At 46.3% G+C, this 11,936-nt stretch overlaps 1 protein-coding gene across 1 annotated transcript in view; it reads right to left on the bottom strand.

The window, feature by feature from the left end:
- Positions 1 to 2,717: 2,717 nt before the first annotated feature.
- The window catches only part of SHISA6 (shisa family member 6), a gene marked incomplete at its 5' end in the record, with an annotated part of 271,566 nt that continues 262,347 nt past the window's right edge, over positions 2,718 to 11,936 (bottom strand). The window contains 3 exons of the mRNA XM_011359132.1: positions 2,718 to 3,823; positions 5,548 to 5,700; positions 9,632 to 9,688. Of these exons, the coding sequence (XP_011357434.1) occupies positions 3,273 to 3,823; positions 5,548 to 5,700; positions 9,632 to 9,688 (761 nt within the window). The remainder of the gene's footprint in view (positions 3,824 to 5,547; positions 5,701 to 9,631; positions 9,689 to 11,936) is intronic.

Genomic DNA, 11,936 nt, shown 5'->3' with positions numbered 1-11,936 from the left:
GAAGACTGAGGTTACAACAGGCGTTTCGGGGTGGAAGAATAGAAAAGGAAGGAGAAATTTCAATTAAAGGAAGGGTTAGAACTTTCTAGAAGGCAGATCCATCACCCAAGATGTTGGCGGAGCCCTGAGTGCAGAAGCCCAGTTAAGGGGTTAAGGGAATTCTTGAGAAAGCCTTTGTGACTTATGAACTAACTCATGGAGCCAAGAGTTAACTGGAAGAATAAGATAGGAAAGACAGAAGAGCAGGAAGGATTGTGAGAACTTCGCTGCCATCAAAAGCCAAGGAGACCAGCGAGAACCTTTAGGGCAGGAGAGAACCTTTGCAGACCCTAGTCCATACCAATCAGAGCAATGGAGACTCACACAAAGAATAAAACAAGCAGAGGAAAACTGGGAGCTTTGGGCTTCCCTTGCTGGGGGAGGGGGACTTTTATTTGGGGAAGGGTCTGGTGGGGCTGAAAATCATGACATCTGGGTTCCAGCCCCAGAACCCTCTCTTATCTGATACATGAACTTGTCTAGTAATATGGCTTTGCTTGTTCTACAAACATGGATGGGACAACTGAATAAAAGATACTTCCATATCCTAGTTAAGATATAATTTTATGGATTTTGAAGTATGGGAGTGAATTAAAGCAAGTTTATAGAATTCTCTCTCTTCCCTCTCTCCTTTTCTTCTTTCTAGATCCAAGTGTGAAGCAGAAGAATCATTTAAAAGAAGTAAGGGTTCAGATAGCATTTTCTGATCCGATTGACACAAGAGAGTTTAAACTGGACAGCGGTAAGGCTGGGATGAGAAATGTTTTTGAATCAACCTATCAAACAGACCCTGAGACAGACAGGGTTGGGGAGAAGTGTCATCCTGAGGGCTGGAAAACTTGGTGCTGAAAAAGTGCATCTTACGAGAGATGAGAGAGATGAGATCAGATTTCTGGCTTGGGGTGTATGTGTATATAGACACACGGTGAGGGGCTTCTCACCCACTCACATCCTTTCTTCTCTGCACCAACAAGACAGCCTTCAAGGGGACTGGCTGAGGGCTGGATTAGAGGGTTGTGGGTTTAGGGGAGCAGCTATGAGAGACACACTTTTGTTTCTCAGAGTCTCCCGCTGCTCTGTTTAAGCTGGTTTCCTCCAGCCCAACCCTCTTAGCCTTGGCTCTGAAACAAACTCTCATAAACCCCTGGGGACCAGCCCTTGAGGTTTATGTGTTTGTAGGGGAGGAAAGCAGAGAGTTACCCTGTCCTCACAGCCTCATAGTCTGAATGACACTTCTCTAATAGGTAAGCTGAGAGCTGTGTTCATCACCCTGAGCTTCAGTCCCCTCATGATTCATGCCATGGTGAGCTTTGGGGGAAGACAAGAGCTTTGGAATCCTTGAAATAAGTAAGAGGAATCAGTCAATTGATTTCTCTGTGGATTATGGACTTGGTTAGATTAAAAATTCCCAGGGCTGACACTGGGGAGTTCTCCCTGCCCCACCCCCCTTTAAGGGGCCATACATATTGTCTGCAGAACTGGGGGAATCTAAAATCTCAGTTTGAGGTCATTGCTTCTGGAGTCCGACTGTGGCAACAGTCACATTTTTAGTACCATACCTTCATCCAATGATTTGGAGCTGACTCCCCCAGCCTTAGCCTAGGGAGATCCTCTGGACCTGAGAATGAGGGAGCCCCTTCTCTCCCCTCTCTGGGCTCTGGTCTTGGGTGTGTAGATACTGCTTACTGTCTACTCTCCAGGAGGTTGTCACATCCTGCTCACCCCCTAGGTTGGAGACAACGAAAGGGCTGAAATGAGCTGGCAGGGGCAGCACCCCAACAGCTGAGAGCATAGACCTGCCTGGTGCCCTAGTGCCCCTTATAGGGGAGGGACTGGTGTGTGGCTCCGTTAGCCTACAGACAAATAGCTGAGAGTACCAATTTTTGTATTTGCTAATGGGTCTCTGTCCCTTTGATCCAGAGGAGGCACTGGTCTGAAGAAACAGCAACCAGGAGAGAACAATGGAGCTGCAAGAGGACAAGAGGTGGGGGAAGGGGAAACAGGTGGAGAGAGAAAGTTCTAACCCAAGAATGGGCCCAGCAGGTAGGCAGTTATGGGGAGAGAGGAGTGGGCAAGGTGCAGGACAACTGCCTCAGGTCCTACTTGACTGGGGGCTGAGCTACCCCTCTCTAGAAGCCTCTGCCTTTATTCTGCCTGACATGCATATTGGGAGACAGGTGGAGCCCTGGACAATGGGAATGGCAAGCCCCTGAGACCCAGGGCATCACAGTGGCCCTCCCCACCCACAGTTCTCTGGTCACGGGCAGATGCCTCTAGGGAGCAGAGCAGGGGAGGGGAAGGCAGGCCTGAGTGGTGGGTCATAGTTCAGACCTAGAGGCCTGGAGGAAGTGTGGAGATAATCAGTTTGCTGGGGAGGGCACCTCAAAAGTTCTTGTACCCAATCCCTACTCTCCTCTGAGAGGGCTAGAGCAAAACCCCAGAGAACTCAGGGGTGGAACATCTAGGGCTAGGGGAAGGGGAAAGTCCCCCAGAAGAGGGACCAAGGGGAGCTTTTGGGCAGGGCAGCCTGCTGGAACTGGGCATGGCTCCCAACAGTGGGGAGGCAGCTGAAGGAAGAAAACCCCTCCCTATCCCGGGGCTTGGGGGAGGGGCAAGGGGCTCAGGTAGGGCCCCAGGGGGTCAGCAAAGGAAGGGCCTCTCAGTGGGGCCAGAGAGTTCCAGCAGGCAAAAAAGATTGTTATTGTGCTTATGGACACAGCAGCTCTCTGGCTCAAGAGAGCAAGTAGGCAGTTTTTAGGCACTAGAAGATTTCTGTGATGCGGTTCTAGGTAAATGAATGAGACCGAGTAGCCTATTCAGTCAGCCCACTGGCTGCACCCACTGGCCAAATCAAACCCAGGCAACTTCTGACCAGGGTCAGGCCAAGGTCTCTTGGCTGATAGAAACTACGGCTGAGCCCCCAGGAGAGGGAGAGGGGATATGGGACTGAAAGGGAGTCGGTGATGGTGGTGGGGGTGAGACTGGGCCTAGTCCTCTCCTCACTCCCCTTTGACTCTTCAGGAAGAGTGAGAGTGATTGCTCTAGATCCCAGGTCTGAGTGGGCTGTGCCAGGCCACCGGGCTGTGTCCCAGGAGTATGGCTTTCCGGGCAAAGGTGGCCCACCCCCACCTCCTACAGAGGGGACACAGGAAGGGAGATGTGCAAGGCCAGAAGCCCCATCCAGGTCTCTCCTGCCCTGCCCTGTCTGCCAGGCACCCAGCCTATCCAGTCGATCACACAGTCACTTCAGTCTTGCTGGCCGTGTAGCAGGTATGGTGGCCGGGGATGTAGTGCAGCTGCTCCACCGTGTTGTGTCTGCGCGAAGCGAAGGCCTGGCGCTTGGCTGCCGTCTGGCTCTGGCCCAGCGTGGCATAGGAGTTATTGGAGGCACTGGGATGGGAGTGCATCTTGGTCATGCGGTAGCGGTCCAGCACGGGCGTGGACACAAAAACGTCCGTGTGCGAGATGGCCCGCGACAGGGACTGCTCCGGAAAGGCCGTCCGCTCCGGGGACAGCAGTGGGTCCTGGGAGTGCAGGCGCTCTGTGGAGAGCAGCTGCTCATCTGACAGGATGCGGTCATAGGGCATACCGAACTCATCAGGCAGGCCCCGCTCTGGGGACAGAACCCTGTCCTGTGACATGGCCCGGATGGGCCGGCGGGGTCGCTCTCGCGGCAAGGGCTTCTGTTGGGACATCTGGATGACATTGAGGGGGAGTGTGCCACGGGCAGCCAGGTCAGGCAGGTGCCTCCTCCTCATGTAATACTCATCAGCCTCCTTGTCAGCTGCATGGGAGAGACAGAGAGAAAAGTCAGCTGAGGTGACACTGTGTCACTGCAGCCAGGAACTAGGATCCTGCAGCCCAGACAGATGGAGGCAGTGTTTCTCCAGTGAATGTGCAAACCAGTCCCCAGGGGTCTTGTTAAATGAAGATTCTGATTCAGATCTCCTGTGTCTGGGGCCAGCCTGAGAGTCTGCTCCCAGGCAATGCTGATGCCTTGGCTGTCTGTGGACCACCTTGAGTATCCAGGGGTTGAGGGACTTCCCCAAAGTCTCCGGGGAGTTCACGAGTTCATGGGAAAGCTCCTGAACTCCTGTTTCGGTACTGCTCCTACCACACCATGGTCCTGAAACAGAATGATTCCCGGAGTCTTCTTCAAATACCCAGGGAACAGCTGCTGCACAACTTTTCAATAAATTTCAGAGGCTCTCTCCGAGGAAGCTGGGTTGCAGAACCAGACTTGTGCTAAAATAAAGATGTTCCAACCAGGAGGCATTTGTGAAAATGCTTAGCTGGTAATTTAGGAACATAGTAACACCTATGTAATAGCCAATACATAGGAAGTCAACACATGGGTATCCAGCCCACACACAACAGAATCAAGCCTACACATACCTCCCCTGTGCCCACAACATGAACAGTCCAGAATAATCTTATATGTGCACCTCATTCAAATACTCCAACCTTGTTTCCATCCAGGGGGCCCTCCCAAGCTCACACTGCCTGCTGAAACCTTGAATTTACTCAAGACACACAGAAGCACATTTTGCCCCAAATTTCAGGAATGTGGCTTCCCACAGACAGCTTTCTAGATCTCTGTAGAATATGGGAATACTGACTGCTTTTCGGTTTTCCCAAGGGTTCACCGATGGGCAGATCCTGCCTCCTGAGCTACATTCTCTCATCCTAGACATGCATCCAATTCCTTGGATCATAGAAGATCTCCAATACTGAGTTTCTAGCCATAGAAACTCACCATTCCACTTTGGAAGTGGCTGATATGGACTCACACAAATGGGCTGAACTTCTACCATGGTAGGTTAACCTCTAGTTTCAAGCAAATGTTCAGCCCTATAGTCAGGTGGTCACAGAAATAGACTCATGGGGAAATATAGGCAGAAGCTCCAAGGATCGGAAAGCTATGAGAGAAGAGCTCTTCTATCATGTACCTTCTTGACATTGTAAAGTCTTAAACTCATCAATCCCCAGAGCCTTCCCAGACTCAAATGGCAGAATTGTGATTAATGGATGAACAGGTCTCAACTGATGAAATGAGGTGTGTGTGGAAGTGGGAAATCTTCAGTTCTCAAAACATTGTGGCTGGATTAGGGAGGGAGAGGTTTATAGGCCCTTCCACAGCCAGATCTTTGGGAGGGGTCCCAGAGAAAGCTCTGGCATTGGTAGCTTCTGCTCCAAGATCTTCAGAATGGGGAAGGTCCATAGTTTGAAGATGGCAGGTGTGGGGCAAGACTAGGGAAAGGCTTTCTTTCGCATGCCTCCCATGGGAATGAGGATTCCATGGCCTCTATTCTATCGATAGGGAGAATGGACTCAGGCCCAAAAGAACAAAAACAAGCGGCTTGTCTCTTGTCTTCTTCCATTTTACCTTCACTCTTTGTTCTTGGGACTCAATACTGTTCCCTCAGGTGCAGGGCAAGAGAGTAAAGCACGGGAAGATGTCATGGAGGCTCCAGAGGCAGACCCCAACCCTGGGATAGCCCCACTTACTTAGCCTTTTCAGGGATGAGTACTTGCTGGGGTGGGTCTTCACTGCAGACTCGTAGGGTGGGGGCAGGTGGGCCAAGTTCTGGAACGAGCGGGAGAAGGACAGGTCATAGGGCTCAGTGGCTGACGTCAGGATGTTGTTCATCCGTGGCTTCTCTGTGGAAGAGAGAGGTGCATTGCATTAGTGAGGACAAAGGCCAGGGAAGGCAGGAGGGAAGGGTCCAGGTATTATCCTGTATCCCCATCCTGCGTTCCTGTCCCCTGTGCTAGGATACAGATTGTATCAGAGATTCAGTTTCCCTCATGTTCAGTTCCAACTGTCGACAAGCATGGGGGCAGGTGCTGTTTTATCTGCCACTAGCCATGATGGCAGTTTACCCTTCCTTGAATGACAAACTTTTTCTCTCAGTATACCACTGGGCTGTCTGATAAAGACATAAGCCTGATGGAACTGAGCAAGGGGTAGGGGAATAAAATTATTTATTTTGGTGTGAAAGTTGTTCTTTCCCTAATAGTTTTAGGCAAACCTAAATGTCTGGCTCAGAAAAATCTGAGTATGAAGGAGGAATGACTGGTCTTGTCTACATACCCATAGAACTGGGTCTAAGGCTCAGCTCCGTTGAGACTCCAACTCACAGTCCATGATGTCATTTCACCTCTTACATTGCCCCTTCTGTCTTGGGCTTCTTTAAGCCCTGTACCTGACAACTCACTGTAAGCTATAAAACCATTTTCTCTTATTCCAGTTCCTTCCTTTGAAGCCCCCTTAGCTATCTCTTGGCTGTGGGAGGAAAGGATGTAGTCAAAATGCTTAGCACATCATTTCCCGTTTTTTCCCCTCCTTCCCTTGAGATAGAGCCTTGAGATTCCAAAATCTGAAGAGAGAGAAGGGAGTGTTGTTCACTGCCAGACCTGGGAAAAAGAATGCAGACAGGAATAGAAGAAAAGATGAAAAAGAGAAGAGGTGAATGACTAATAAAGTCAATGAGCTAGGCTGGGTTCTGAGGGCCAAAGCAGGAATAGCACGGGAGTGTGAGGAGAGGGGGAGAGGAGATGCAGGTATGGGTGAGGGAGTGACTGTGAAGATGCAGGACAGAAAGGAATGGAGACCCAGGGAAGGAAGACAAGCACGTCTTGGTGCTTGACTGATTTAAGGTACAGCGAGAAGTCAACAGGTATTGCTAAAGAAAGAGGGGTGCCATTCCCAGAAACAAGGTAGGTCGGTGGCTCTTATATTGTCCCTCCATCCACTTGAGTTTGGGACACCTAAGAAGGGGAAGGCTCTAACTTTGGACAAATGTAATAGAGGATTATGGTCCCCCATGCCTCTTGGCAAAGAGAGCGCTAAATCCCGGAAGACAATAATTCTGTGAACCGTGGGACAAAGAGAAGGACTCCTAGGCTTAGTCTAAGGGCAGCTTCGAAACAGGGAATTCCTGGTTTCTCTATCCTTTCCTGACATCCCTGGTTCCCCCAACACTGGGGATGGAGCCAAAAGAGCCCAGCCAATGAGCTGGTATTCACACCAGCACATATGTGAGGGGGTGGAGGACATGCTACATCCCCAAGAGATCAGGACATAACCGTACAGAAAGAACCTCCCTGGCATGGATCAGGACAGATGCTAGGGAGTGGAGTGAGCAGAAAGCTGGAAGCATTGCTACTCAGAGCTGAGGAACAGCCACTAGTCCCTTAGCTATTCTCTCTTCACTTTTGGCCACACCGGAGAAGAACAAACTTCTCTCTACCTGTTGGTATCATACAACCACTGAGGGCATCATTTAGCTCACCTGTTTCCAAATGCAACATTTCTAGGTGCTCTTATCTGGCACTGTTCTCCAAAACATGCCACTCAGCCGAGGCCTGTTCTTCCTTGCCTTCTGCCTCCACTACGATTGCCCTTGCCCCCTTGCTCCTGCTCTGTCTCCTATTGCAATACCCTTCTTTACTCTTCTTGCCAAATTCTCCCTTCACTCAAGACTCTTCATTATGACAATATCACATTTTTTTCAGCCCACAGTGAATTTTAGTCTTCAAGGCCCTATCATTCTTCTGGTTAATACCACTCAGCTTTGTGTCAGTGTGATCTCTACTTATTTGACTTGAGTTGATCTTGTTGAGCAACAAAAATTGCAATCTCCTTGACAGCAAAAATCTTGTTTTCCAATTTTTCTGATGCCTTCATAGTGTTGGCTCAAAATAAGGATCCAATAAATGCTTTTCGATTAATGAAGTAGACACAGGTTGCTTCCTCTCTTAATAGTTGCTCTCCCAGCTCCTGGGAAAAGTGTAACATCCAAGGAAGGAATGCAGAGAAAACCCTGCTTCCACTAGGTTGATAGCCACTCAAATGCAGGGACCAGGTCTCACCTACCTTCATCTTCATCTCCTTGTACCAAGTAGAAAAAGAAGATTAGAAGAGGGAGAGGGAAGAATTGTTCCTCTCGTGTTGGCTCCTTATGGGGAAGACCAGTGATAGTTATTCTTTCAGAATGTACTGAGCAAGTGGAGCACTCCTCGCTTGCCTTTTCTGTCTTCTCTTCCTGCTGCTGCTTCATCATTGTGGGCATCCCCCCGGCTCCTGGCTTCTGCCTTCTGTTTTTCTTTTTCAGCCTTCTTGCACAGATTGTTCCCACTCCCAAGGCTTCTGTTACTACTTCCAAAGCAAAACTTATATCTTCAGCTGTAACCTCCCTCCAGACTTCATGTATGCATTTCTAACTGCTTGTTGAATGATTTTTCTTGCACATCCTATGATCATATCCAGCTCTGGATGTCCAGTAGCCAAATTCTCCCTTCACTCAAGACTCTTCATTATGATAATATCACGTTTCTTCAGCCCACTCATCATCAGTAGCTCCATCCCCTGTGCCCACTGGCTGCTTTCCTGATTCTTTAGATTGTATTAGTAAGAGCCGCCCCCACCACCACCCCATTCTTCTAATTGATCATGGCTCACCATTTTACTCATAATTGACTCTTATCAGCCATATTCAGTTAGTAACTAAATTTTCCCAATTCTTTCTTCAAAATGTTTCACATGTGAAATCTTCTTTATATTCTCACTGTCATCATCGCCACTCTTAGAAATGGTGGTAAATGAGAAATGGTACCAACTTTTTTTCACTGATCTCTCCAATTTCTCCCAGTTATAATTTTCCTAGACCCTGCAACCTGAAACATTTTGCTAAACTGTTGCTTTTATCGCATATTTCCACTAGGAGCCTAGCACTGGAGGGGAATATCAAAACAGTCCACTTCTGTTCTCTTAATTATAATATTCCTCAGTCTCAGTGCTGAAGCAGAGCATAGTATGACATGAGAGTGGTAGGTCTGTCAGGTGAGCTATAGAATTTATTTTTGTTTTGAGTTTCCTGCTAAAATCTAATGATGTTTTTGCTCTTTCACAACAAACCTGGTAGAATGATAGTTCACAATTTACATGGCTGTATTATATTCTATCAGGTTTTGAATAGGTACCAAAGATAGTTTTTCTCAGCATTTTCTAATGTGAAGTTGTGATCTGGTGGGAAGATATTATAAACTAAGAAGGAAACATGGTTTTGTAACATTGGCTCTAAGCTGATACTCCTGTGCTCTCCAATTTTCAGCTTCTTTCCCTGCCAAGAGGCCAAAGCTCAAATCACCCAGTTTGGTTTTGAGTTTTATCAAATTTTGATTAGTTTGAGGAGAATCGATAGTTTACCAAGTTTCATGTAATTTGCAAATGGTACCACAAGTAGCCTTGGGCAAAGGAGAGTGTACTCCTTGCCGTGGACATACAAAATTGATGACTGCAAGAAGTGATCTAGATTACAAGTGAAAATGGTTAAGGAAGGGTCTCACTCCTTCCCTTTCATGGTGGAAGATCATTCTGATATCAGAGATAGAATACTAAGGAGACAATAGTCTAAAAGTGAGAGTGAAGCATTGTAGCCCTGGAGGAAGGTAGAAACCTGGCTCTTTACACCTCCTTAGCTTCAATGAGTCAGTGACCATATGTTTGGTGCTTCGATAGGCATCAACAGTTAGGATGGAGCCACTTGGAATGAGGATGGAATGCAGAGTGCTCTCAATGGTCTCTCACCATGTGTAGGGGTCTGGGTAGCACTGCTTAAAATCTGATGGTTATACTGATGATCACCTGAAAAATCATAGAAAAGAAATTTTTAAAGAAGAGTTCAGGCATTCCCCTGTGTCTCCAACATGCTCTCTTGGCCTCTAATGTGCTTCTCTGAGTCTAAGGAAGCACTTCTAAATGGCCCAGGGCTTTTGATACCCTAGAAACATGAAAGGCAGGGGGCAATATGTTAGACTCAAAAAATCTTCCTCTGCTGTTTCTGTCTCTCTCCTTCTACATCAGGGCTTCCTCTGTCACCATGGTGACCCACTCACATCTGTGGATCTGGCTGAACAGAAATCAAGGTGTTAGATGGGTAAAAGAGAAGGATGGAGTCTAGGGGACATTTAGTAATTGTGTATATATGGAGTGGAGAACTGGGCAGGGGAAGTAGATCCTTCTTTGGGGAGAAGAAGAGTGTTAGGGTATGGTTAGCTAGGAAGAGGATATCCTAACTTAAGGTGTGTAAACCTTATGAGGCTTTGATTTGTCCGAGCTCTTTATACACAGGTGTCTGGGTGCATCCTGGGATATGGCAAGCTGCCTTGAACTGACCACTGCCTGGGATTGGAAGTCCTGGGTTCTAGGCACTGTTCTGCCTATTAATGACATAGCCTGATATTTCAAAAGTATTTATGTTAAATAATAATGCAAAAGACCATGTAGACTGAATAAGCCGCAAAGTTAATAAAGTCATGGTTGCCAAAGCCTGGAGCTCAAGACATTCTAAGGTCTTCTCAAACCGAATGAAGGTTTGGCTTATCATTAAATCACACTTCGATGTTGCATTATTGCTTTGATTCAACATTGTATTTTTGTTTTCATTGGTACATTCATCTAATTTCAACTAACGCCAGGGGAAGAGGAGGCACGAGGTCTTTGCTTTTGTTTATCTAAATCATGGATTACAGCTCTGCCATCCTCTGAGAGCTTGATCTTTTTCCGTTTTTTTTGAAACCATCTTTCCTACTCTTGGCATTATACCCTCTGGCTACTCATTCTCCAGCTCCTTCACTAGAATCCTTTCCCTCTTCTATTCTCTAAATACTAATGCTTCATAAGTCCCCGGTGTCTTCATGAAGACATGAGCCCAACCTGATAGTTCTCAAATCTATAATTCTAGCTTGAGGTCCATCTGGTCTGTAGGGTTAGATTTTAAAATGCTTATGGACATCACCTTGAAATTCCTGCCCATAGCTCAAACCATTACAACCCAAAGTGAGCTCATCATTTTATTCTCCAGTATTCAAGCTACATTCTAAGGTACTAAGGTTCGATGTGCTCAGAATGTGAAGCTTCAGTTATCATTCACCATTTCCCTCCCTTTATCCTCCATATCCTGTGAGTCCCCAAATCCTGTTCTTATAGCTATCTCCTAAATCCAGGCCCACAATATATCTTCTTAGGATTTCTCTTAGTTCTAATCTCTGGCCATTTCTAAGACAAATCATCTTGTATACTCATACCAGACAAAATTTTCCATACCAATGGAATCATTACATTATTCATTTGGTTTAGAACAAACTCTTTAAATAGCCATGGACACTATTCAGTGTGGTGTGAGTTTGGGCAGTAAGCCAGAGTTTCTCAGGTGAAGATATTCTCCCTTTCTAAGACAGAATATTAAATTACATCCAGGGCAAAACCATTTACCAAAGGTTGAATCAATTCTATACTGGACTTGGATTTAAGCAAGAATAGAGAAAACAGAAGGGAGATAAAGGATAGATTTTTCTGCTTGTCCTCCAGAGACAAAGAGGAACCCAGTTTCATTGTTTTCTGTTGTTATTTTTTGATTTATTTATTTTTAAGCAATATGGCAGCATCAAAGAGACAATTGTAAGAAATAAGAGAACCCAGGTTGAATTGTGCAGTGTGGTTGTTAGAGAAAACACTTCTAATCTTACATTTCAGAGTCTAGGTGTCACCAGGAAACAAGATAATTCAGATTCATTTAATAATTCCTAGTAACCAATGCGCTCCAGGCTCTACGCTAAACACTTTCACCTATATTTTTTAAAAACTAATCTTCACAGTGATTTTCATTTTAATATATATTATCGGCCTACCAATTTCCAAACAGTAAAATACTCCTTAAATATTTTATTTGAAGTAGTTCTATTTTTTTTAAAAGATGAGTTTACAAACAGGATAAATGTCTTGAATTTAGATATTTTGTATACAAGTGCAGGCTTTTCCTTTGAATCTCACTTCAAATGTTTTGCTAACATTTGATTTATTTTACTACATTGGCATTAAGGAACAAAATTTA

The sequence above is a fragment of the Pteropus vampyrus genome, unplaced genomic scaffold (genome assembly GCF_000151845.1).
Source record: "Pteropus vampyrus isolate Shadow unplaced genomic scaffold, Pvam_2.0 Scaffold44, whole genome shotgun sequence".
Taxonomy (NCBI): Eukaryota; Metazoa; Chordata; class Mammalia; order Chiroptera; family Pteropodidae; genus Pteropus; species Pteropus vampyrus.
Note: the sequence above shows the minus strand (reverse complement) of the source record. Positions and strands in the feature narration are given on the sequence as shown.